The sequence below is a fragment of the Lutra lutra genome, chromosome 1 (genome assembly GCF_902655055.1).
Source record: "Lutra lutra chromosome 1, mLutLut1.2, whole genome shotgun sequence".
Classification (NCBI taxonomy): domain Eukaryota; kingdom Metazoa; phylum Chordata; class Mammalia; order Carnivora; family Mustelidae; genus Lutra; species Lutra lutra.
Genome location: NC_062278.1, coordinates 175,871,266 through 175,898,615, shown reverse-complemented (window position 1 = coordinate 175,898,615; position 27,350 = coordinate 175,871,266). Strand labels below are relative to the sequence as shown.

General features: G+C 46.5%; 1 protein-coding gene across 3 annotated transcripts; it reads left to right on the top strand.

Annotated features, from left to right (window-relative positions):
• Window positions 1-716: 716 nt before the first annotated feature.
• On the top strand, window positions 717-27,056 carry EDEM1 (ER degradation enhancing alpha-mannosidase like protein 1). Of its 3 annotated transcripts, none has more exons than XM_047746173.1 (12): window positions 723-1,387; window positions 7,538-7,610; window positions 10,517-10,620; window positions 11,903-12,074; window positions 13,065-13,248; window positions 15,060-15,255; window positions 16,884-17,004; window positions 17,467-17,637; window positions 19,465-19,538; window positions 20,390-20,486; window positions 22,541-22,744; window positions 25,471-27,056. In XM_047746173.1, exons 1-12 carry the CDS (start codon window positions 858-860, stop codon window positions 25,558-25,560), a joined length of 2,016 nt encoding a protein of 671 aa, XP_047602129.1. In that variant the 5' UTR covers window positions 723-857; the 3' UTR covers window positions 25,561-27,056. The 3 variants fall into 3 exon arrangements, with proteins under 3 accessions (XP_047602146.1, XP_047602129.1, XP_047602136.1); XM_047746180.1 differs by having other exon boundaries at window positions 725-1,387; window positions 15,060-15,234; XM_047746190.1 differs by lacking the exons at window positions 19,465-19,538; window positions 25,471-27,056 and having other exon boundaries at window positions 717-1,387; window positions 22,541-22,743.
• The last annotated feature ends 294 nt before the right edge of the window (window positions 27,057-27,350 follow it).

The following is a 27,350-nucleotide window of genomic DNA, read 5'->3' as shown; positions in this document are numbered from 1 at the left end:
AATTGTCCAAGAGCACTTGGTATACAGACATTTCCAGGACCCTCCATTGGTATTTGCTAGGTCTACAAGATCTGGGAATACGTGTTTTACAATCACAGTGAGCGGTTCTTACAAATTAGGGTGTTCTGATAAAAAGAGTAGAATTCAGGATACCTTTTTGTGCGGTCCGGGGCTACCAGGTAGTATCCCACCCCCCACCGTAAACGACGGTCCTGTTTAAAACCCTGCCCTTGCAATGCAAAAGTAGCTCCTTTTACGAGGAAATGCCCCCTTCCCTTCTTTTCCTTACGTCTTTTAACTGGCACCATCCCTAACCTAGAGCTGGAGTGGCTTTCTCCGGTCCCGGCTAGGAGGGAGACACGCTCTACCCGAAGACGGCTGGTTGGGGGCCACGTCTCCGTTAGGCGTCCCTGTGGTGCTCCCGTGCCGCGCTCCCATTGGCTGGAAGTTTCCTCGCCAGTAGCCCGAGCGGCCCTTACTCGCCACGCCAGCCCATCTGGACTCCGACCGCCCAGGGGGCGGGGCGAGATTATGGGGCGGGGCCCCGGGGATGGGGCGGGGCCTCGCGGCGCTGCGGAAGTCCGGGCGGCCTATGGCGCGGGAGGGAGTCCCCGGCCGCGCCCCCACGAGGTTGGGCCGGGCCGGGGCCAATCCCGGGCGACTGGGCGGGCGAACGCGGGGCCTGGCCGGGCGGCCCGAGGGACTGGGGGTGGGGGACAATGGGCTGGTTCCTGGTGCGTCACGGGGGAGTTCCTTAAAGGGGAAGTGAGCGGGGCTACGGGGCGGGTGTGGGGTGCGGTGGTCCGCGGGGGAGGTCCCCCGCGCTTTAAAATAATGCCCGCGGCGCCCGCGCGACCATGCAATGGCGAGCGCTCCTCCTGGGGCTGGTGCTCCTCCGGCTTGGCCTCCATGGAGTGCTGTGGCTCGTCTTCGGGCTGGGGCCCAGCATGGGTTTCTACCAGCGTTTTCCGCTCAGCTTCGGCTTCCAGCGCCTGAGGGCCCCCGACGGCCCCGAGTCTCCTGCCTTGGGGCCCGCCGGCCGGCCCGGACCACCCGGGGGGCCGTCGGGGCCGTCGTGGCTGCAGCCGCCCGTCCCTGGGGCGGCGGCGGCGGCGGCGGCGGGACGGCGGCGGGCTCCGCGGCGGCCGGAGCCGGGAGTGTGCGGGCCGGCCCACTGGGGCTACGTGCTGGGCGGCCGGGGCCGCGGCCGGGACGAGTACGAGAAGCGCTACAGCGGCGCCTTCCCGCCGCAGCTGCGCGCCCAGATGCGCGACCTGGCGCGGGGCATGTTCGTCTTCGGCTACGACAACTACATGGCGCACGCCTTTCCCCAGGACGAGCTCAACCCCATCCACTGCCGCGGCCGAGGGCCTGACCGCGGGGACCCGTGAGTAGTAGGCGCTGGCCCGACGCCCGGGCCGCGCGCCCCACGCGCTTCCTTCCGTCCTCCGGGTCAGGGTGCAGCCTTCTGACCTCCGGGTCCCCCAAGGGATGCCAAGGCATTTGGGGGCCTGGAGCCACACCTTCCCGCTCAGTGCTTTGGCCCTGACACTCCCCCCGGGGGGTCCCCCTGGGGTTGGGCGGGGGTTGTGGATGGGCCGGTGGCTGTCCTCTTTCTTGATTCTCTCGGGATTTCTGAGTTACGGGACAGCTGTCCAACGCAGTCTCTTTTACAGATGGGGAAACTGAGGCTCAGAGACCAGAAGGGACGGTAGCAGTACCAGGGGTTAGCTTCGGAGGCTTTAGATTCTCATCTTCAACAACCCCTTCTTCAGATGAACATGTATATAATCAAAACAAAATCCCTTGTAAACGCAGCTTTCAAAACAAGCCTTCCATCTCCCTTCCACCCATCCCCATATAAAAATTCAGGAGTTGGTTCCAGGAAAGGACTTCTCCAAAGCCAGCCAGTGATCGGGAGGCAGAGCAGGGTTACAATCTTTGTCCTTCATTTACAGGGGCTGCTACTTAGGCTAAGGGAACTTACAGGAAAGGGGGGCGGGGGGGTGGTGGAGATTGAGAGACAGAGGCTATCTAGCTCAGATTTGGGGTCTTGATACTCAGGGTTTGATTCTTTGGCCACTGATTTGCTTGTCACCTTTATCTGTTCCATAAATTCCTCCACTCTGGTGGTTAGACTGTCCAGTAAGGTCAGCCAGTCCTCCCCTCCCACCAGCCTTTGGAGGTCAAGCTTCCAGGGTCACCCCTGTTGACATCAGAGTCCAAGAGGACAGCATACCCAGCTGAGGACCTTCCAGCTGGAGGGAATGGGTGTGCTTTGCCATGGATCCTGTTAGACCAGATAGGTGACTACCTTCCTCTGGATGGTGGGAGTGGAGGAGTTGGGCTGCACATTGCCTTGACCCCACGTTCTGTGGGTGCCTTTGGACTTTTAGGGGGATGTATCTTCCTTCACCTGGTAAAAGGAAGAGTCCAGTCCTTAAATTCTGAAAAGGAAGCCCATATACTAAAGGGGCTTGAAGAATTTTAAAAAATGGTTTGGTTATCTACAGAGTCATATCTCAGATGACAATTTGAGGAGCATCAGTTTTAGTGAAGCGAGGGGCACAGTCCAAGCTATTTCAAAGGACTGGGCCTTTTAAAGATTGTAGGAAACTGATGAGTTACTTTTCTTGTGTCCCCTTATCAGGCTTTATGCATATAAACACTTTCTCAGTTTTGTTTTGTTTTTTGAGAAAAATTTTTATTAATTTTTGTTAAAAATTACTGGAGCCTTTCCAGATATTAGGAAATTAATGAGTTAATTGTTAGTCCTTAAATGTACCAGACTTTATACCTATGTATTTTCTTTGGATCTCATTTTTTGTTGTTTGTTGTTGGAGGAAAAAAAAAAAAAGATTAAAATTTGAAAAAATAAAAAAGCCTAAAACCCCGTCAGACAGTTATTTTTAATTTATTTTTCCTGCCAGCTCCCACCCATATGCCTACACATATTTTACATAGTTGAAACCAAGTGTGTGTACATATTTTGGATCTTACTTGTATTTTCCCCCTAATGCTCATGGTATTACAAGGCGGGAGAGGATACTTTGAATAAGTGCCCTTATTGTCTCTCACAGACTTCTTCAGATTTCCTTTTATGGTGTGGACCTAAGGAAAACAGTTTAATGAGGACTTGTGATAACGCTTTCAGTTGGGAATATCATGGTCAGGAGAGTGAGTTGATGACATTTTGATGCTTTTCTTAATGAACCGTAGAAACCTTTTGGAGAGTTGGAGCCCCTCTCCAGCAAGGTGACGTGGCAGTTGATTAACTTGCTGGTCCCTGTGGTAGTTCCGGGTGGCATAGGCTTTTGTTTCAGGATGAAGTGTGCTGAGGAGTGTCTTGGTTTGATTGTACAATGGCAGTGCAGGTAAACTAAGGTCAGCTTGCTTTGAGACAGCTGAATGGTTGTTGGAAAGATGGGAGTTTGAACTACTGAGGGGTGGCATTTGGGAGGGGTTGTGCCCAGAGGTTAATAAACCTTTCAGTTGGTAAACCTTTGATGTCTTTGAGGAGGTGAAAGAACTCTGGAGTTATGGTGACCCTGAGTAGACCCTCACACTGGCTGCTTCCAAAAGAGTGGAAAGGTTAATTTTTTTACTCTCCTTTCTTTAGCTTAACTTTTTTCAGACCAGTATTTTCAAGGAAAAGTTTAGAACCAGAGCTTTGTCATTCTGGCTCTGAAACAATAGGATACGTTTACATCCCCAAGATAGATCACTTACAGTAAAAACTTCTCAGATTTTATTTTATTTATTTTTTAAAATTTTTTGGGGGGGTAAAGATTTTATTTACTTAAGGGAGAGCAAGAGTGAGAGTGAGAGAGCACAGAAGGAGAAGGAGCTGAGCAGGGTGCCTGACGTGGGTTCCATCTCATGACCCCGAGATCATGACCTGAGCTGAAGACAGGTGCTTAACCGACTGAGCCACCCAAGTGCCCCCAGATTTTTCAGATTTAAAAAAAAATCAAATGTATCTAATGATAGTTCTCAAGTTTATTCTAATGATATATTTAAAATATAGAGTGACATAACCATTAGAATATTATGTAGGAAGTACAGAAACAAACCATGGGGGTTCTACCTGTGTCTCTTTTCTTTTTAGTCACATGTGCTTGAGGCTTGTCTTGCCTGTCTTCTTTGACTGTAGGTAGTGTGAGGAGTTACCGTGAAGTTACCGTGAAGTAAATGAAACCTGAACACTTTAAAATAGCAAATCTTTTGGCCCCAGTTATAGATTACTTTGCAAAGTCAGTTACTCTCATATCCCCAATTTGGGTTGGAGGGTCCAAGTTTCTTCAAATAAATTTGGATATTCTATTTTTTGTAATCTTGTGAATGCTAACAGTAGTTCAGGCCTTGGGCACGTGATCCTTCTTTGCTTCCTCCCCAGCCATATTGCTGTTCAAGTAAAAAAGCAAATCTGTGCACAGCTCCAACCGATATTGGCCCCCAAACTGACCCATTCCTAGGCACCCCTAGCATAAGATGGCTTCCTGTGCATTCTTCCTTCTTTCTAAACTCCTGTCCTACTTCAGAGTCAGACCTAAGTCGTTTTCTATGATGCCATTGAACTTTTGAAGACTATTTTTCTCGCTTTACACTTGGTTCTCCTTTCAGTTCCTTTCTTTGGTTCTTTGGGCTGCTGTTCCACATTTCAACATCACTTGAGAACTGAGTGCTGTTGTATATTCACCTTCCTTTCCCTTTGTCGTGTCTCCCCAGATTATCAATCCCTCGACACAGAGACCGTATCTTATATTATCTTTGTGCCTACCCAGCACTAGGTAGATTTCTGAACAGCTGGTACAGGTTAAGTATATGTGGGAGACTGTTTTTTTTTTTTTTAACCATATGTTTGATTTTCTTAGTTACATAAGAAAAAATTGCCCGTCAAAGGTTGTAGTTTCTTCCAGCTCTGTTTTGGAGTGATACGAACCTTACAGATGCACACTGGGGTGAATGTCATGAACAGTCACACATGGTAAAATTAAGTGGAGAGTTTAATTCTGGGTCATCGTAGTTCCGCCAGCTGGTGTTGTGGAAAGATGTGTACTTGTGGGCCTATCCTTATACTGAAAGATTGAGTTCTTGGCTTGAGGCACTTAGCAGGTAAGTCAGGCTAGCCATCGATCAAGAGTATCTTCAGAGAACAAGGCCACAGTTGTATACCCGCATTGTGGGCTGGCATAAATGGAATCACAGTAAAATGGTGCTGTTAGGCCAAGAGGGTTTTATGGAATCTGCATTTCCCTTCACACCCTCTTTTTTTTTCTTCTTTCTATTTTGGTACATTTTGAAAGACTGTATAGCAATTACTTGGTAGAAAATAATTAAAAGTGCTTTAATGCACACCTTAGATTTTTCAGGGGATTTGTCTTGAGTGGAGAGAAGGACCCCACCCACTTATTCCAAATTTTTTTTTTTTTTTTTTTTTTTTTTAACCATAGCATTGCATGTAACTGTTCATTGTGAGTGACTGCTTGGACACTGTATCGAGAAGTATTGTAAAATTGGGTCCTTTTTAGTTATAGCCTGCAGGAAAAGTACTATACATCATGTGAAGGAGTACAGCGATCAAAAGTCATACTACCTTCCATGGGCCTGTGGAGATGGAGAGGGTGACCTTGGCCCAGACGCGGGTACAGCTCAGGAGAGGGCAGTTGGGGTATTTTACACATCGTCCAGCTTGGATGCTAAGTGGCGAGATAGCCATTTTCTAATGAGGTGGGTCGTGGGAACCACTCCTTGTTTCTGAGCCGCGGAGCAAAGCAGTTAAATATTTAAACCCAACAGAATATTCTAGAGTTGGCAGAATCGAGCAGGAGGAGCTCCCTGTCTACTCTGACCTTCTCCAACTTTCAGCATTTCCTGTATCCTTTCTGGCTGGCACTGCCCTTGAAGTGCTTATTTTAACCCCCAGCTCTCCTCTTTAGGGGACCTTTTGCAATTATATAACTCCATTTAGGAAGAATCTACACATAGAAGAAGCCGGTGCAGTTTTCCGCCGTGCAGTGTGTTGGCCTCTGGAGATAATCCTGGTTCCCAGATAGTCCCTTCTCTATAGCTTGTTTCAAACAATGTATCTACCTTAGCTCTGAGTTCTTTGTCCTAGATTCAGTGGGGTACCATAGCACACAACAAAGCAACAGGAAGGCTCGTGTACTATCAGCTGTGACATGTGGCTGTCGGTTCACTGGGCCCAGGCACATGGGAGGGTGGACTTTCAGAGAGCAGAGCAGGCCATCCAGAACAGAGGGAGGGAGACCAGGCCCCATTCGAGTGACTCAAGGACTAGCTACCGTGGTCTGGGACTGTGCTGGGAGGTGCCATAATTTCAGTGAATCTGCTGTTGAAGATAGAGCTAGGGCTTTTCACTTTGGTCTTCAATAAAAGTAAACAGGTGTCCTATTTCTTTCCTTACTTACATCTTTTCAGGCTTTTGCCATTTCCTTCCTGGCCTTGTGGGAATGAGACAGTGGAATAACTGAAGTCCCGGGGATAGAGACAAGCTGCATCATGTCTCTATCCCCACCCTTCCCTGACCTATTTCTCATCCTCGTCATTGTTTTTTAGCATTATCAGGAGCTGTCCGAGTGACTGGGGAGCTTTACCCTCACTGTAGGCCTGAAGTTGGAGGCTTAAGATTGCTTTAGAAAGGGGAATCGGTATGGACTGTGGGGGCAGGAGGTATGGGCAGAAATGTGCGTGTAGCTCCAGTGCAGAGAAGTCCTGTCTTGGCTCAGCTCCTCAGAGTTGGTAGAGGTGATGGGGATTCTTGGATTGAGATGTGAATGAGAAAATGAGATCAAGAGGTTATTATACTCCCCTAGCCGAAGCACAGGGGAGTGGTAATCAGGCCATCATGGAAGGTATTTGGTTCTTTTTGTGTGGAACCTGCTGGAGGAGCTGGTTTCTGTATTAAAGTGTCGGGGTGGGGGCGTGCATCTGGGTGGCTCAGTTGGTTAAGTGTCTGCCTTTGGCTCTGGTCATGATCTCAGGGTCCTGAGATCGAGTACTGCTTAGTGGAGAGCCTGCTTCTCTCTCTTACCCTACCCCCTGCTTGTGCACGCTCTCTCAAACAAATAAATAAGTAAAATCTTAAAAAATAAAATAAAGGGTCGTGGGCAGGTCACATGACAGGGTTTTTCTTTTTTCATTCCTAATAATTTTGAAATAAGATCTCTTTGAAACTGGCCAGGGAGGTGACTTGTGGTGATAAAACGGTATGTCAGGGAGGGCACATGACTCTGGTTCACCATCTCCCAACTTCCTGTTGCATGTTCTTCCCACAATAGCATCATCAGTGTGTCTCTGTTGTTGTGTGACTTGAGTCTGTTTGCAGATGCTCTAGAAGTGGTCACTTAGGAGATAGTGATAGTGGCAGATAGGACCACTGCCATACTCACCCACATATAATTGTCCCCGAATCAATAAGAGTCCAACAGTTTTAGTTTCTGATGGGTGTTTAATTTTATTGTCCCTTTTCTCATTTGAAATAAAGCACCTTTCTTTAATTGTATTTCTTTTTCAGTTCAAATCTGAACATCAATGATGTCCTGGGGAATTACTCATTGACTCTTGTGGATGCACTGGATACACTTGCAGTAAGTTTTTAGCCTTATTTTTTTTTCTCACTAATTAAGGTATTTTGGAGTTGATTATCTCTTGTTCCCACCAGGGATGGGAATTCCAAGAAACCTGGTACTCAAAATGTATTCATAACTTTGATAGCCATTGTTTATTTTAATGACCTTAATGGTGAGGGCGAGAAAGGCATTCAAGGTCAAAGGAGTGGAGATGTGATTCCCCTAAAAAAAGTGGAGAAGAAAGTATGATTTTTGGGGGGAGCCTATGTTTCTCCCAGTTTCCCACTAATTTATTCCATAAAGGAATCAGTAGAGCATTCCATTCAAGTTGACAGCTACTGTAGTTAAGATCTAAGAAGTAAAAGACAAGCTCCATGTCAGTGGGTCCTTGGAATAGCATCTGACTAGTGCTCCCCAAGAGTGTGTCCGAGCCCTGGTCCCGGCCCCCACGCAGGGCCTTCTCTAGAAACACTCCTTTCTGCATGCCACTCTGTGTTTTGTCCACACTGGGGCTGCCAATTCGGGTGCTGCCTTTCCCCTCAGCGACCCGTGGTTTCCCTCGTGAAGGCTGGGGAGCTGGAGACCTCAGGACAGCCATGAAGGACCGAGTGTGGCATGGTACTTACCATCATACTGTGTGTGCCCTGTGCACCATCTGCCCCTTGCACTGTGCTTCCAAGGGACTGTATTTCAGCATAGCCTGTTAAATCCTCCTTTGTGAGGGTGACCGCACAATCTCTTTGCTCTGCTTCATTGTCCAGCACGCTTTTACTATGAGAGAATTCTTCCCGTCGTTGAGCCCGAATCCTGTATTTAATAATGTACCCTTATCTGTTTTAACTTCCCTGAGAAGAGTTTAGAGCTGTCAGGGCTTGCAAGCGGGTAGTGCTAGCTAAGTCAGTTTTAGAGCTGCCCCGGAGTTTGCTGGTGGAAGACTCACGAGGCCTTGGAAGGAGCTTGAGCGACCGATCTCCCTATGTGCTCTTGGCCCAGGTCTGCGGGGCCTCTGGGCTTTCATTTGGCCAGCCTGTGGTTGCACAGTGTTTTAGTGGCCCAGTTGCTCTTTCTGTGGTTCTTGCTGCCCCACTTCAGTCATTTGTCATCGGTGATCACAATGTGCCCAGGCAAGTCTGCTCAGCCTAATTAGAGTTAACTTGTTGAAGATCCCAGAGGCTGACTCAGCCTTATATGTGTTACTTAAACAGTCTTCTGGAACTCATATACATTATGAAGGAGCACCTCTCATCCGTGACCTCTGTTTCTGGCCCTCATTGTGTCTTTTTATCCCTCCGCCATGCTCATTAAGTACAGAGACCTCATCTCTATTATTCCCTGCACTCTCCACCTAATGGTGTCTGATGTATAGTAGGAGTGCAAATATGTGTTCAGAAAATGAATTTCTACAAATTCAACACTTCCCAACAACATTTCCAAGGGTATAGCCCCTAAAAGAAGAATTCTATTCCCAAACGAACCTTGAGAAGTTCTGTATGCCTCTCCCATTATTGGAGAGCTACAATGTACACCAGCATTTTAAAGGCTCTGAGAAGTCCTGCAATAAAGAAACCAATTTAACTCTTTTGTTCAGTCCAGGTTTTCTTAAGCCTGAGCGAATGATTTCACAGCCTGCTTGCTCTGTCTGTAGCTGTGTGACTATAGTGGGAAATTAGAATATGTAATTGAAAATTGCTAGCTTCCTTGACCATCCTCCACTTGATCTGAGATCATATCAGCCTCTGCAGCTGCTAACAGATATTGTTGCTGGTGAGCATCTGTAAGGAAACAAAGCCATTTTTTGTGGTTTTCATTGTAGAATATCCGGTCTTCATTGTGCTAGCACTTCAGGCTTATTTTTCAGGTGTTACCTCAGTTGAGGTTTTCTTGTTCTCTTGCTAACATTTTAAACAGGCTCTAACAGATGTGCTGTGGAAACATTCAGAAGATAGCAGTCCCCTGACCATTGGCGGCAACGTGTAGCACTATTGCATAATCTTTTAAAAAGAAAGAAGTAAAGGCCAGGAAAGAAACGTCTATAGTTGCTCTGCATGTTTATGGCAAAATAACAATGAAGAGAGGGATGAAATTATGGGCCAGACCAAGAAATACCAAGAAATAAGGCACACTTGAAAGAAATAGTTTCTGCTTGAAATTATTTGCTTTTCCTTTGTGTGTATCATTATGATGTCCTTAAAGTCCCCGGATCGTCCTAAATTTTTGAACAGAATGAAAGCATTCTGGTTCAGTTAATCTGTAAAATTTTGTTCCCAATTTGCACATCGTATTGGAGAGAGCGGCTTAGTATGAGATCATATTTATGTACCCAAAATAGGAATCATAATTTTAGATCAGTCTTTAAAAAGGACATGGAGCTGATTATTTGTATGTTTTATTTGTTTTGAATGCCACTGGTTTTATGCTGCGCTTCAAGAGATAATGCTACTATTTCTCAAAGTGTTTAGACATCTGGATAACCAACAACAAGTGGTTTTCCAGATGTTTTGGTCTCCTGGGAGCCAAGCACCCAAGCTGTCGATTTATTTGAGGAGCATAGGGGAAGTTATATTTTTGTTTCTTCGGTTTTTGGATTTATTTTTACTCTTTTCAAGAGTTTTAGGAACTCCAGTGCCTTGCATCCTAAATCAGATCAGACTGAAGTTTGAGGGAGAGTCTAGTGGGAAGGTGAGGGATACTAATGATTCATGAGGAATATTTCACAGTTTGACTATTTGGAGATAGGAGTCTTGAGTTGCAGGAAATGGGCTTGCCATCTGTCCTGGAATATATTCTAAGAGATAACTGTGCTTTTCTAACTTTTGTGTTTCCGCTCCTCCCAAGGGTGGCAAAACCGTGTACAGACATTTAGATAAGTGGTCCCTCTGTGTCATTTCAAGCTGTTGTAATGGTTTGTGTTCCTCTTTTTGAAGATAATGGGAAATTCATCTGAGTTCCAGAAAGCAGTCAAGTTAGTGATCGACACAGTTTCATTTGACAAAGATTCCACCGTCCAAGTCTTTGAGGCCACAATCAGGTAAAATAGTACATGAAATGGATTGAAGGCTTTTTTTGTGTGTGAGCAGCAAAATTCCTGTGAGGTTTTCCCAGCTGTGAGAGCCAGGTAGAGAGTCCATGGGGGACCTTCTGGGTGCTGTGTCCATTTTTCCTCTCCCTTTTGGGCTTTATTAACAGTGGAACAATGGACATTTCAAAGTAATTACATTGGGGGCTGAAAAAAAAGACTCAAGTGTTAATGAGGTGGGAGACGGGTGTCCTTTTAAGGCAGATTTTCACTGTCACTTGGCGTCAGGTCTCACTTCCTTCCTGTGTCCTAGGAAAACCCCTACACATTTCTGAAGGAAGTGAGAGTTTCCCATCTTAACCTACCACCCACAGAAGACCACTGCTTATCATTCGGGTGTATTTCCCCCTCGTGTGCCACTCTCTCTTCTCTCCACCCCCGCCTCCCCCCACCGCCCGCCGTCTTCTCTGTCCACCGCCCCTCTCCCCACCATTCCCCACCGAGGTATTGGGCATATGTTCCATACTCAGTTTTGTATCTTGCCTTTCTGGGTTGATATATTGTTGATATATTAAAATTTACTATTTAGACTTTTTGAAAATTGTGTTATTACATACCATTCCAGATGTATCATTTATTTGAAATTAAAGTTATGAAAACATTTGTACTGACAAACATCACAGTCAGCTTGCGATCATTGGAGTGGTGCATGATTCCCGGCTCTGTAGGGACATGGCCCTAGAGCTGGTGGCCTTCTGCCTTGGAGCGGGTCCTTCCCTCCTCCTCGCTTTCTCCTTTTCCACACCTTGCCTCCTCACCAGAGTGGAGAATTTCTCAGCTGTTTGGCAACCTGAACTAGGGAAGCTACTTACTATTTGTTGTCTTTCCCTTTCCCGTTTCCGATATGGTGAAGTGTTTTCCCCGTGTGAGAGAAACCGAGAGTCATTTACTAATACTGAAAGGTAATGCTTATTCTGAGAATGGTTAGTACCCTCCCGTCCGATGAGATGATTGAGACTACTGGTCATTGGTTATTACTTTAAGTGAGATTATTCTTGGTGGCCTCAGGTGAAGGGTCCCCCCCTCCCCCGCTTCAGTAATGTGGTTACTCAAGAATTGGTCATTTATCAGGGCTGGAAGGAACTTCAAGAAGCCATTGAGTTTAGTCTGTCCGATTCCAGGCAGCTGTGAGTTCAAGGGATTTGAGGCCGCTGCTTGCAGTGTGAACTGGATTGTATGCGTTGACAACAGCGTGATTGTATTGTTTTTGTGTTCTTGTCATCCTGTCTTTTAGGGTCCTAGGAAGCCTCCTTTCTGCCCACAGAATAATAACTGACTCCAAGCAGCCCTTTGGTGACATGACAATTAAGGATTATGATAACGAATTACTGCACATGGCCCATGACCTGGCTGTGCGCCTCCTGCCGGCCTTTGAGAACACCAAGACAGGGATCCCCTATCCTCGGGTAGGTAGACTAGTTGGACATCTCAGCATCTTCCTGAATTAAAATTCTTTTTTGATTAAGTTATTTGGGGGAAGGGGGGAGTGATGTGAAAGAGGAAAGCTGTGTCCTTGAGAGTGTCCCTAAATGTGATGTGTATGTTTTTTTAATTCATTCAACATTTACCAAGCACCTACTGAGTGCCAAGCATAAGGCTGACATACCTGATTCTTCCCTTTAAGGAACTTATGTTCCTGTGCTCAGTATTCTGAAGTTCTTCTGCATGTGCCATTTATATCCTCTGGTACCAAATAGGATGGGGAATTTGTCTTATTTCTGACTCGAGTACCTTCCCCCAAAGACCCTCATATGTGTACTGTCGGATCCTGGCGAATGTTCCTGGGAGTGCTTTACATGGATCTTTCAAATAAAAGCCTGCCCAGCCCAGGCAGTGAGCTGCTGATTTAAATGCAAGATCTGGAATGCAATTAAATCTTTGTGGCTTCAGATTTGCTGAGCTCAGAACTCCCTTGGGAATTGAGTCAGCCTTTTAGGTAACCAGCAGAGAGTTGCCAGCCCACAGAGCCTCAGTGATGAAACCGGCTGTCACCTTCTTCCTGTCTCCCTTGTCTGCCAGTCTGTGATTTGTTTATGTTCACTGAGCAGAGTTGAGTTCCTAGTAGCTCACTTAAAATTGATAGGGGAATTCCACAGCTGGCCTTTGTTTCTGATGCCAGAGCCTGGTGCTGGAACGAAGTGGGTTAGTGCATGGTATTGTAACCATTCCCCTAAGACTTGCTCTTATTAAAAGAAGGCTGTGGTGTTCTAATTGTCTTGTGTCTTTGAAGCTTAACTCCCATGTCTATCTCAGGTGTGACATGGAAGGCAGTGAGCTGAGTCACTCTGCAGTAAGTTTGGTTCAGTAGTTGAGGCTAGTGGCTGTGACTTGGCCTTCTAGCCCTGAGGGTTCCTCACAAGTGTTGCCCCAAATCCTTTGTCTCTTCCTGTCCCCAGGTGAATCTAAAGACAGGCGTTCCTCCTGACAGCAATAATGAAACGTGTACAGCGGGCGCCGGTTCCCTTCTGGTGGAATTTGGGATTCTGAGCCGACTCCTGGGGGATTCTACATTTGAATGGGTGGCCAGACGTGCTGTGAAAGCCCTTTGGAACCTGCGGAGCAATGATACAGGATTATTAGGTGTGGTGGCACCTTCTCAGGCCATTGGGACTGGGTACATCTGGCCCCCTTTCCTTTCCTCTTCTCTGGGGCTCTCCCCACTCTCCACTCCTTCTGTCTGTGCCTCTGAACCTGACAGTGGACACCTCAGAGAGAATGGCCCTTCATGTCTGCCATGTCCAATTTCTCTGTAGGACTTTCTCCTTAGAGTGAGGCTGTAATGTTTGATGGGAAAGAATAATGTTTTTGGTGTTTGAGGGTTCCCTTCTGATTTGAATCCCTGGGCATGTTCCACTTGAAAATAATTGTTAATGGAAATGCTATAAAAAGAATTGCCTCTGAAGCAGATTATATTGTTTCAATATAAGGCTCTAAATATAGGCATTTGGAGTTACTGGTAGAGTGGCTTTTTCCTTTAAAAAAGTCTAGGCATGTGGTGGTAGGTTGAAAGGCCAGATTAACCCTATATCAGGTAAGGATTTTTTTTTCCTCTTGAGAATGTTTGGTCAGGATGTTATTAAAAATTATTATGCAACATTTCAAATCTGCAGAAGTAGGGAGAAAGTATAATGAGTAATGATTCCCTGTGTACTCATCATCCATCTTTAATAAGTACTAGGTTTTTGCTCACTTAAGATACTATTTTAAATTGTCTCACACTGAGAAAAATTAAAAAAAAATTTTTTTAAAAAATTTATTCAGTTGAGAGAGAGCAAGAGCATGAGCAAGGGGGAGGGGCAGAGGGAGAGGGAGAAGCAGACTCCCTGTTGAGAAGGGAGCCCGATGTGGGGCTCCATCCCAGGACCCCAGGATCATGACCTGAACCAAAGGCAGATGCTTAACCAACTGAGCCACCCAGGTGCTCCTAGAAAACTTTTTGTTGTTGTTGAAAAGTACCTTGATTAGTTGTCCTAGAGTATCATTGCTTTTTAAAAGTAATTCTTTTTTTTTTTTTTTTTTAAGTAAACTCTGTGCCCAGCCTGTGGCTTGAACCTGAGCTCAAGAGTTGCACACTCTACCGACCGAGCCAGCCAGGCGTCGATAATGTGATTTTTGGTTATTCGTTAAGTTATTAAATGTATGTACATATTTGTTGTGTTTAGCAGCAATGGTAAAAATAAACAAGTTGCTCAAATTGCCACTCTACCACCAAATGGTTTGCCAGTATCACCATAAGTTATTACCTTTTAAATTTCCCATTGGCCCTTTCGGTCTGCATGTGCAATGTTTATATACTTTCAACTTATAAATAAGCATTTTTATTCTGCCTTACATTAGGCAGTTCAGGTTTTTCAAGTTGTTACCTTGTTTTCATAGCTACCATCTTTAAAATCTACATAGAGTCCATTAATTAAGTCTTCTAGTGTTGGATACTTGGATTATTTCTCCTCCCTCCCCTATTTTACAGATAATATAAATCATATAGTTCGTAATTCTTGATGAATGACACAATACTTTTTCTTAAAAAAACACTTTTTTCATTAAGGATAAGTTGCCAGGAATGGCATTACAAAGTCAAAGGTTTGAACACTCCTTTGGCATTTGAAATGCACTGTTAATCTAGAAAGGCAAAATGACAAATTTACTTTTCTCTTGCCGCAAGTGTTTTCCCCAGTTTTGTTCCCAGTGTTTAAACACCGTGTATTGAGAAAGATTTCCTGGCTGTTTGCCGCTGATGGGACTGATAATAATGTGAGGGCCAGATGTTCATTCCTTCTTTTCTGCCAAGGCCCAGGGTGCGGATTGAGCGGTGGGGCCAGACTTGAGGGCACCCTGGAGGAGGAGCTGTCCCCAGACACCTGGGGCCCCACGGGCTTTGTTTGTTTTTGCAGGCAATGTGGTGAACATTCAGACGGGCCGCTGGGTTGGAAAGCAGAGCGGCTTGGGCGCTGGCCTGGACTCCTTCTATGAATACCTCTTGAAATCTTACATTCTCTTTGGAGAAAAGGAAGACCTCGAGATGTTTAATGCTGCGTACAGGAGTATTCAGAACTACTTAAGAAGAGGGTGTGTCTCCTCTCTGGTCCCGTAAAACAAGTAGGGTGTGTTCTCAGCCTGAATCCACAGCGTCTTGTGGTGTCTGCACTCATCTTCCCACTTCCTAGTTCTAGGGCAGATACGTGGGGGTGAAGAGCTGTATTAGCCTTCTACTGCAGCACAGCAAATTACCCCAGCACTTAATGGCTTAAGACAACAAACAGTATCTCCCACAGTTTCTGAAGGTCAGGAAGCCAGGGGCCGCTGAGTGAACCTAGGGTCTCACAATGGTGTCACCAGGCTTTTGGCAGGGTCTACAGCCGTGTCAAGGCTTGGTTGGGGCCAGAGGACCCACTTCTTGGCTCACTCCTGTGGTGGTCGGCAGGCTTCAGTTGCTTGCCATGTGGCCATCTTTGTAGGCAAGTCATGGCAGCTGGCTTCCCCCAGAGTGACTGATACAAGAGGGATAGAAAGAGAGGCCAAAAGGGTGCTTTCATGACCGAAGTGTGGATTGACAAACACTTCTGCCCAGGTCTGCAGGTCCCACACACGGGCTGTGGTACGGTGTGGGAGTGGGCTGTACGTGTCACGCCCTCTGTGACTGCCCAGAGTCCAGGATCTCTGGCGGCCATGGGGGAGACTGGCTGCCATGAGGAGTGACATGTGCATGTGTTCCACTGTGGCTTTAATGGCAGATAGAACTGTAATACAGGACCGTTACTGAGATTATTTTGGTTCTTTTACTTGCCAAAGAATTGTTTGGATTGGTCTTTATACCTAATGAGAGAAAGGACAATTACCACATCTCCCCCCACCCGCATTGTTTAAAAGAGCATAATTTGCTACTACCCAGTTGTACAATCAGGAGGGCAGGAGAGAAGTGCCATTGAAAGCTACAGTGGCTTCTAACCCTGATGTCCCCTCATTTCCTTAGGTCTTTCTTTGTATGCTTTTGTATATTAAATATCTAATGTAGGTGGTAGCTACCGAGTTTCTGCTTGTTGGGATTTTCTTAGACCCATTTCTAGGTTAGCTGTTGTAGGAACCCCTTTTGTGAGTGCTGTGTTTCAGTAAGAGGCCATTTGGCTGGGGTTCAGTCATTTTTGCTTTTTATTTATTTATTTATTTTATTTTTAAGATTTATTTATTTATTTGACAGAGAGAGAGAGCTCAGGCATGGGAAGTGGCAGAGTGAGAGGGAGAAGCTGAGCAAGGAGCCCAGTGTGGGGCTGGATCCCAGGACCCCAGGATCATGACCCGAGCCAAAGGCAGACCCTTAACTGACAGAGCCATCCAGGCACCCCCATTTTTGCTTTTTAAAGTTCCAACCTATAATCCCCAAGCACCTTGATGGTCCTTCAGGTCCCTGGTGTAGAACCTTATTAGAGAAGAGACTCCTTTTTTTTTTTTTTTTAATGTAGAAGTAACAAGGATTTTCCACTCAGGTCAAATCCAGCAAAGACTCTGCTAGATACCCATATTCTCTTTTACCTTATGCTAGAGTCTGGTGTCCACAGGTAGAGGCAGTTTTTCTTCAAAGGTTGAAAAGAATGAGTCAGGAGAAAATGTTCATGTTGATGCCACTGAGGTTAAAACAGCAGGGGCTGCAGGAGGTGTAGGGCTGGAGGGCTGTCAGTGAGCTTCCTCCTCACCTCTGCCCGCTCTGCTTGGCCTGTTAGCCGGGAAGCCTGTAATGAAGGAGAAGGAGACCCGCCGCTGTATGTGAACGTGAACATGTTCAGCGGGCAGCTGATGAACACTTGGATCGACTCTCTGCAGGCCTTCTTCCCCGGACTGCAGGTACTCAGCACCCGTGTTTGCCGGGAGAACGCGGTCATTGCCAAGGGTTTCTGTGGTTATGTTCTGTTATGATACCAGAGCGTTCCCTGGCTCGTCCGGATTTGGGAGGGTAGACACGCAGTATGTCTTGATTATTCTCTTTGTGAGATGAGTCCTCCCGATCTTGAACAGAGCCAGACTAAATAAGTGCAAAACCGAGGCTGAAAGTAACCGTACGTGATTTTTGGATCATCTGTCTCTTATTGTTTATTCTTTGCTCCCAAGTACAGTTAACGTCTTGTCCTATGCAGTTTGCACAGGTTTGGCATGGATGATCTGTTAGGGAGGGCATCCTTTTTTCTGGGTTGCTACTTTTGGGTTGGTTTTGTCTCCAGCCAGGTTGGATAAGAACCGGGGGACAGAGGGAGAGCCCAGGGCCTTTGTGTCACGTGTTGCCACTTGAGAAAAGCATATTCTCCTTAGGTTCTGATAGGAGATGTGGAAGATGCCATCTGCCTCCATGCCTTTTACTATGCCATCTGGAAACGCTACGGGGCCCTCCCTGAGAGGTACAACTGGCAGCTCCAGGCCCCCGACGTGCTCTTCTACCCGCTGAGACCCGAGTTAGTGGAGTCCACGTATCTTCTCTACCAGGTACTGGATTCTGTGTTTAAATGCCAGCAGGACCTGTAGCGGTTGGTGTTTAGCGGACACTGGCCGATGGGTATAGAACTAGGCAGTTTCCTAGTGACTCCAATACGGGGGCCGCCTAACCATAGGCTGGTTGGTACTGAGTGTGATTCCTGGGTCCACAGGACAGAGAAGTGTCTGCGGTCACACACGGAGTTGTTGAACCTTACGTTCTGCAAAGCCCATTCTGCCTGGACCATAGGCCTTTCTCTCACACCCTTAAACATGAAAGAAGACTTAGTACTCCATGTTTTCTAGATTTATTTGGCTAAAGAACTCTTTTTTGAGATATGGCTCTCTCCTCATGCCCTGTGGAACCCTGATCTGTGTAATCATTATTCAGACCAAAGGAATTCCTTTTCTGGGTAAAGGAAATCATCTGGGATTCATCTGAATATCTGTTTTTGTTTAACGCCTTAAAAAAAATGTATAGTGTTAATTTTTGCATGGAATATAATGCCAGAGGGATTGCCACTCTAGCTGTGAAGCCTCCCCCGCCGTCGAAGGTAGATATTTGTGCCTCTGGGTGTGCCATCCATTCACACAGAGAGCCTGCGCCCGTTCACAGATACAGCAGCTTTGTGCAAAGCCGGCCTTCAGTGCACCTCGGTAGACCTGAGACAGACACCTGAAGGGGGTCGGCCCGCACAAGAAGATGCTCATTGTTAGGCGTCCTCATAGTAGGCTTAGTATTGTGGTTTTGATTTAGTAAAGAAAAAATTGACAGTGAATCATGCCATTTGCTTCTAGATGAAAAAGGGAGAAATCCCACGAAATGGGTCCTAGGCCTCACGTGTAAAGAGAGACCTCCTGAATTTGAGATAACCTCTCGGAAGAGGGCACAGATAGCCTCCGAGTTTGCTTCTTCGAGCTGGGTGGATAGCCCGGCTCCGTGCTCCGGCGACGCCATGGCTGGTGCTGCCTGAGCCCTCCTCTTAAGCTTAAGTCTGTTGCCTTTGCGTTTGTACCTTTTCATTTCTGTCACTTCTTCTTTCCTATTTTCAGCTTCTTCCTCCCACTGACTATTTTCGTAGAAGTGGGAGAACCCTTGGGCTTCCCATCTCCGCCTTCGGATGCCACGCCCTGTGCTCTCTGCCCACACAGCCTGCTAGCCTCAGACGCAGGAGCTGGCATTTGCTGCTGCAGGCGGGCACTAGGTGGGAATTCAGGATGACCCCCAGCTTTTAAACTGTTGGTGGGGTACCGGTCTCGTCTTCTCAGAGAATTGGTGTCCCAGTGAAACCATGCAAGAGCATGTGACAGCTGAGTAAGCAACCCTAAGGACTGAGTTCGTAGGGCAGTTGGAGAGCAAAGTGTGGGGGCCTCCTGTTTGAAAATCTTCCTGTTCCTCTTCGCTTTTCCTCAAAAGGCTGTAAGTGGAATGGGGGCCAAGTCCTGCATCCTTGGGTCTGCATCTTGAGTTTATAGAGAGTTCTGAGGCAAGAGAGAAACGAGATTTGTTCTCACATGTGGTACCATCAGTGAGGCATTATTTCATTTTGGATCATGGCGGAGATCAAGAGAGCCAGAGCACAATGTTGTTCTACCCTGGAGCGGATTGTCTCAGCCCTGGTCATGGTTAAACAGGTGGTATAGGTACTTTGACAGGAACCAACGGAACACCATTGTTCTTTACCATTTGTGACCCTTCAAGGTAACGTGAGCTGGGCGTTGTGCCTGCCTTTGGCCAGTGACTCACCTCCTCGGGAGAGTCCTGCAGTCACCGTGATGTTTGTTGATGGCATGTTTTCCAGGCCCTTGCTGGATCACATTCTCTCATGTTCTCTCTAGGCAACCAAGAATCCCTTCTACCTCCATGTAGGAATGGATATTCTGCAGAGTCTGGAAAAGTACACAAAAGTCAAGTTAGTTTTCTAAGTTCCTTCCTTTTTCTGTTGGCCACTTTTGATTTATTTTCAGTTGTTCCGGGGAAGTACTCTATTTTGCACTTTAATTTATAGAACAGATCATTAATGTTAATTCTGTAGGGAAATTGCTTACTTTTTGTGTAGCAGGACTGGTCCGTTACAGTGGGAATTGCTTTTTTTTTTCACCTTTTTTTTCTCTAAGGTTCCAGCAGACTGTGTATGTCCTTTTTAAGTAACTTATTCTTCCTAGTTGTACAAATAATACATGTACTAGAAAGTTTAGGGAGTACAGAAGAAGTATGGAGGTAGAGTCTTATCATTGTAATCTCCATGTGTAGAGAGCCACAATCAGTAGTCAACATTTAAGTTTATATACTTATGATCATTTTCATATATTTTTATATATAATATGTGTTTATACATATGTATTTCAATTTTGTGACTTTTTTTCGCCTAGCAGTATATCTTTTTTTCTTACAAAATAGTATTTTAGGCTAGCCAATGTTAAGTCAATTCTACAGATATTAGGACAGAAAATTTCAATTAGTTCTGAATTTGTTGCCAATCATTTTCTTGGTGTCATGTTAAGTACTTGGTAAATATCCTCCACCAGTGCCCCCTTCTTTCCCATATAATTAACCTGTTGATGTAGCAGCCAAACCACTTTTTCATAAATTTGCCAGTAGTCTAGGCTGAAAAAGGATAGCTCTTAAAACTAACCTAATTTGTTTTTCATATAGCATTTGATAATTTGGTGATTATTCTATTAATAGACTATTTCCACTTCTTAAATTAGTAAGCAGATAGGAAGGAGCAGAGACAGGACTAACTGGAAACTTGTTTTATAGGTGTGGTTATGCAACGTTGCATCACGTCATAGACAAATCCAAAGAGGACCGGATGGAGAGCTTCTTTCTCAGTGAGACGTGTAAATACTTGTATCTGGTATGTGTGTTAGAAGGTTAACCCAAGAAACGTTTATTAGTGCTCGGAGCATGCATTCATTTGGTCTTCCACCTAGTATGTATTCACCAGGCACGGCTCTGTGCTGGACATGTGCTGGCCCAGGGACACAGTACTCTCAAAACAAGAGCGCAGTGCACTCGTCTGCGGTGGTTTCTAACATTGTTGGGGAGGCATTGACAAGTCAACAAAGGAACTTCGGATTACAACTGGTATGAAGTCCTGGTCACGGTTCCTAGAGGAGCCACGCACATGAGTTGTGGTGGTCGGGGAAGGAGTCTCTGAGAAAGAGAGCAGTGTCTTCAACTCCTCCATCTTCTGATGCTTGTGAGTTGGGCTGAGATCCCAGCCCATTGGCTCTCAGGTGTGTGGAGAGAGACAGAGTCGTGGGCGCTGGAGGAAACCTTGAAGGGATCATTTGTCAACATTTGTTCTTCCCCTTCTGGGAGCTGCTGTCTACATGGAGATGTCAGGTGACTTGCCTGGATTTTCTGGGTGACTGTAGGGCAGAGCTGAAGCTTCAGTCCTGGTCTTGACTCCTGCAGTGCTCTTTCCACTCCCCTGCTCTGCAGCGTGCACACACGGTCTCTGTGGCTTGTGCACGCAGCTACTCTCCCACCCTCTCTGAGGCTGTACTCGGCATGGCTGTGTACAGCAGGATGCTTCCTCAAGGTGCAGAGGGGCAGGGCTTCCTGCTGGGAAAGCAGTGTGGAGGCTAAGACTCAAAGGGAGTAGAGCAGTAGTGACAGGCTGTTATTGAGGTCCCCAGTTCCCAGGTCCAGGGGCCAGCTGGATCAGAATCACCCTAGGGCCCTTGTTAAAATTACAGCCCTCTTGAAACAGATCTTCAGAAGTGGGCTCAAGAGTCTGTAATTCTGGCAAGTGGCTTGTGCTTCTGTCAAGCCAGGGTTTGGAATCACCAGTGTAAAGTGGTGTGACTTTTCACAGGAGACTGCAGGGGAGGCACTCCCACGGGAAGGTGGCCGGCCTGCCATCAGATCCCTGTGGGGGCCTAGGCCTCACTCTCAGTGCTTTGCTGGTGGGGAGGGGTGTGAGGCCGGTTGCTGCAGGCTGTCAAGAGTCCTGCATGCATCCCGTTCAGCAGCCTGTGGTGCCTGCGATGTTCGCAGGGTGAATTCTAGAGCAAATGAAGGACACCTTCTAGGCAGTTCTAGAGGAAAGAACATAGGGTCTGGGGCCAGAAAACGTAGGCCTACCACATTCTTCCCCTGTTAGCTGTGGAAACACAGACAAGGTGTGGCGAGTCTCATTTTGCCTCAATCTGTACAGTACTTCAGGTGACTGAGGTTTCTTCCATCACTGAGATTCTAAATGTTCTAAATGTTAACTCATTTAACATTTACTAGACACCTGCCTTTTCCCCCCGCTGACCTGTCCTGTATTCAGTTAAATGTTCTTTCTGGATGCCCCTGCCACATTCCTCCTATTGAAGGAAAGCACTGCCCTCTGTCCTCGGAGCCTGTCCTGTGTCCTGACAGGAATCAGTGGGATGGTGGCACAGGTGTCTGCTCTGTGCCAGGCCCTGGGATGTGGAGAAGGATGAAGGATCTGCTTCCTCCCTTCCAGCATTTTCTAGTATGGGACCTACGTGTGTGAAGTGGGGTGGTTCTACAACTCCAGTGCCAGAACTCTCAGGGGAGCACATGGGGGTCATCGAGAGAGCTTTTATAGACTATGCAAGTTTGGGTCTCAGCCCTGGGATTTCTGAATGTTTAGGTCTGAGCAGGGTGAGATGGGATCGGGGAAACTCAGGCATTTGGATTTAAACAAAACTGGTGATTCTGGTTTGTAGCCAGAGTTGGGAATCACCTTTTCACCCATTTGTCACTCAAAAGCTTGAGGACCTGGCAAATTCTACTCCCTGAGTAGTCTGGAATACATTTGACCGAGTTTGTTCCAAAATTCCTAGACCTACCGGTTGTATCTTTTTTCTTTTCTTTTTTTTTTTCCTTTAATTTTATTTCCTTTTTATTTCCTTTCCTTTTATGTTCTTCCCCCCCCCCCCCCCCCACTAGTTATTTGATGAGGAGAATCCAGTCCACAAGTCTGGAACCAAATACATGTTTACAACTGAGGGACACATTGTATCTGTGGATAAACATCTTCGGGAATCACCCTGGAAGGAATTCTTTTCTGAAGACGGAGGGCAGGACCAAGAAGGGAAGTCTGTGCACAGGCCTAAGTCACCCGAGTTAAAAGTCATCAACTCCAGCTCCAACGTAAGTTGCTTTCTCCAGGGGGTGGGGAGGTTGGCATGTGGAGGAGGAGAAAAATAATGCAAACTTTTCATCCAGAGTCCCTGCTAGAAAATCAGTGGCACACTTAGACTGCATCACTGGAGAAGAGTTTCACAAAAGACCATTGACATGGGTATCGTCAGGGTGTGGGGACCCACGGGAGCAGCACCACTGTCCATCCTCACTGCAGCAGTTCGTGGTCACAGGAACATGGGTGGGCAGAGGCATGCAGGAGTGGGGGGTTCCTGGCAGAAGCCTTGCTCTGAGCTGGCTCCAGTGAGCTTGCAAGAAGGGAGCCAGCAGAGTAAAGACTTAACCATCCTTCTGCCCTCTTCTTTGTGGGAGCTTCTCATTGGTGATGCTTTCCAGAAGTCAGGGGTCACAGAGACCCTTTTGGTGTAATCTATTAAGTTGACCCCTGGGGCCAGAGAAGGATGGGGGAGGGCAGAGAGTGGATCTGGACAGACAGATGGAAGAGATCCAGCCAAATCACCCACCAGCAGGAGAGGGAGAAAGAGCAGTCATCAGTCATTGAGATTTTTAATGAAATGCTCTTGGAAGTATGGAAGAACTCAGTTTCATTTAAAGCAGGGTTTCACTGAGCATGTCTCAACCATCCTAATAATCCCTGATAATCTGGGAAAGATTTGGAAACAAGTCCTGGAGTTTCTGGTAGGAGTCCTAGGTAGTTGTATTGATTTGAGTCAGGATGGTTTGGAAGTGAGGATGGGGAAGGAGACCCTGTGTCAATTGAAATACCAAACCGGGTTATCCCACATGCATTGGATGGCGCCTCTCTGCTCAGAAAAAGCCTCTGTTGTCAAGATTCCTACCACCTCCTTCCAAACTGCCTTGGTTAGGGGACACCCCTTGGTCCCGGGCTGTGCTTCAGTACTTGGTCTTCAGTCCCATTGACAGTCTTTACCATCAAGTCTGCGAACTACGTTGACCAGAGCAGAATCGGTCCCCCAAATCTCCATAAGGCCATGCAGTGTAGACTAGGTGAACACAGCCTAACTGAGAAGGAAAGGGAAGGGAGAGAGGAGGAAAGAAAGAGTAATAACAGTTTTGTATAACGCCTTCCATAGCCCAGGCCCCTTTTCCAACCGGTCATATGCGTCAGTGTCTCACAGAGGCCCGGGGAGGGTAGGTGCCTTTGGTCTCATTTTACATGTGGAGAAAGGGAGGCACAGAGAGCCTCTGGTCATATGTTGGAGCCAGGAGCCGGACTGCAAGGAGACACTCCTCTTAAACCTGATCCTGTGCCTGGCTCTGGCGATGTGGGTCCATCCGAGGGGTCTCATGGGGAGACCGGCTCCTTCCCGGGTGTTCGGCAGTGAGGCGCTGCCTGAAGAGCTGCCTAAGCATGGAGGAGGGCGTAGCTGATCTGCCCTGGAGAGTACCGAGGGCTTCATTGCAGAGGTTGCTTTTCAGAAGATCTGTGAGCAATGGGGGGAGCTTCCAGGAAGGGCTGTTCAGGCAGCAGGACCTGACCTCCAAGTGCATGGCTGTGCAACGTTTGGGATGAGCTGAAGGACCTGTTGGACTTGATCTCATGAGGAGGAGGAGCGGGGCCTAGTGAGTTCAGTAGTGGGGCCGAGCAGTGGGAACCTGTGTCTTTGGGGGCAAGCGTGTCATGAGTGTATGTGGAAACTGTTGGCATATAAACACTTTTGGTTCTCAAACTTGCATCTCCTTTGAGCGGGGGAAAGGGGCTTTTCCTTAAAACAAGAAAGCTCTGTGAAGCATTTAGGTTTTAGCTGTGGATGGGAAGAACTCTAAACTCAGGAAAAACCACAGTGCAGTTGACGCTTGAGCAATGCAGGTCTGATGTGCATGCAGGTGTTTTTTGATAAATACATTGGAGTCCTGTAAATGCATTTTCTCTTCCTTATGATTTTCTTAATAACACTATTCTCTCTAACCGACTCTATTGTAAGAATATATTGTCTAATACATGCAGCATACAAAATTCAAGTTAACCGACTGTTGATGTCCTTGGTACGGCTTCCAGTCAGCAGTAGGCCGTCAGTAGTTCTGAGGGAGTCACAAGCAGTATGTAGGCTTTCAACTGCACCAACCCCTCCATTGTTCAAAGTCCAGCTATATTTTCATTCTTTTTTTTTTTTTAAGATTTTTCTTTATTTATTTGAGTGAGAGAGAGAGAGAGAGGCACAAGTGGGGGAAGGGCAGAGGCAGAGGGAGAAGAGGCTGAGCGGGGAGCCTGACGTGGGGCTTGATCCCAGACTCTGGAAATCACTACCTGGGCCGAAGGCAGAAGCTTAACCGACTGAGCCACCCAGGTGCCCCAGCCAGCTGTATTTTCAAATAGCTCAGGTGTTTCTGAAATTCTGGGGGGACTAGGATAAGGACCCAAGGGATGAGTTTTTCGTCCTGGTCACTCTCCCCTTGGGTGAATATCTTTTAGTCTCCCTGGGTCTCCGTTTCTTCCCCTGAAGTGAAGGTATTGAATGACGTCTGTGGCCCCCAGCTGGGGGTGCTCAAAGAACATTGAGCAATGTGAGGAGGCAATCTTGCTTGTCACGACTGGGGGAGTGGGGGTGAGGGGGCACCTATGGGAGAGGCCAGGGATGCTGCTGAGCCTCCTGCAGTGCCCGGTGGAGAAACCGCAGTTTATTCTCTTAGCAAGTAATACTTGGATTTTTAACTCAGAGTACATTTTCCCCCCTGGCTTTTTTTCTTCCTAGTGCAATCGTGTTCCTGACGAGAGGAGATACTCGCTGCCCTTAAAGAGCGTCTACATGCGGCAGATCGACCAGATGGTTGGCTTGATTTGACCCTCCTCTGTGTGGCCTCCGCTGAGACTGGCTGGAGACAGCTGAGACCGTGCTGTGCAGAGGTTCGGTCTGAAGTAGAGGACGGTGGACGTCGGGCCATCCGTGATGGTGTGGGGATTTCTGTCCAGCTCCTCACGCACGTCTAGCAGAGTCTTGCATACAGTAGTGTTTCTCTTCTGTTCAATAAAATGTCCTGTTTTTCTTAATGGTAAAATTTGAAGTAAGAAGGTGCGTAGACGTTGGCCTCCTAGGACATGCTGATTTTATAAGCACAGTGTGGATGGGGCATCTTCGGATGGACTTTCATGGCTTCCCACTTTGGAATCCAACAAGTGTGTTCCAGTCTCCAGCACTTGCTGTGACTGCAGTATTGCTACCTCTCTGTTAGAGGACTGTGAACGAAATTTCTGTGCAAAGGGCCTGAGGTTCATCCCTATTTATTGCATTTTGTTATCTTTCTCTCTTATTAGATGATTGGCTCTCCTTCCACCCATTATTTTGGATCACAGTGGGGGAAATGATACTGTTTTTCATTTGCACCCCACATAATTGTCACAGTGTTACAAGTTAATTGCTTATGAATAACTTTTACCTGAATTTCAAAAGGCAGTCTTTTAGGTTGTCACACAGCTAGATCTTTTAGATGGTATATTACATTTAATTTGAACTTACCTGAGGAACTCCCATAGTGCCAGAACCAGGTGCCTTTTAGGGAGAGAAAAATACCTAAGAATGTCTGAGCTTCCATCTTTCTCATACCTACTAACCAAGGATTCTCAATTCTGACCGTGTTTGAGTTAGAATTTTGTTTTGTTTTTGTTTTCTCTATCCAGTGCCAATTAGCTAAGTCAGGGAGAAAGAAATGATCAGATGACTCTCTGGCATCCCCAAGCTGTTTTTCTGTACTACCGGCTTTAGCTTAGTGCCTTATGGGATTTTGGTTGGGGCTGCTGCTTGTCACAGCTGCGGCTCTGGTTTTAGCAGCCTTATTTTGTGTTGTCACAGGGTGGGACCACAGTGAAAAAGGGGAAGGGATGAGTATCAGTAAAATTCTGGAAAATTCTTGGCCAGTCCTTGCCTTTCAGCCTGATACTTTAAGCAAACCTACATTAGGAGGAAGTTGCGCCACATTGCCTTCTTTCTTTGTTGTTATTTTCTTAGCCAGAACAGAGCATCTCTGTTTGAACTTAGACTGAATGCTCCTACAGAGCAGAGGTGGACGTGAACCCTTAGCCTGGCTTCCATAGAACGTCTGAGGTTGAAATGAGTCCTGGTACAAAGGGTAGAAGTCTTAAGAACCTCCGATCTCACCTGTCATTACTTGCACAGCCTTACCGTGCTTACCTGTCTCTCCTTGCACACTAAAAATGATTTCCTCTTCATCTTCTTAAAACCAGAAATGTGGTCTGAGCCATTGTATACCAATCAAAGGGAGAAGTTTTATTCCTTCTTGAAAATTTCAGTGTTACTGTGTTTTTTTTTTTCTTTCTTTTTTTCAAATAGATACAGAATTCAGTTCTTGGAGAGTTTTGAAAAAGGGATTTTCACCTCTGTCTTTTCAAATTTTTACTATGCAAATTGTTATAAACAAGGTCATATGCTCTGTTTTACCTTTTCTCTTCATTTCAGAAGCATTCTCTTTATCAACCTTGTGTCATCTCCTGAACAGAACCCTTTTCTTTGAGAACCTACTCTCAAAGAACCTATTCTTTGAGAACACTACATATTTTAGGTGTTCTTGTTGTCTTGGTTAAATCAGAATGTTCCATTTGACATACCCACGTGCACAC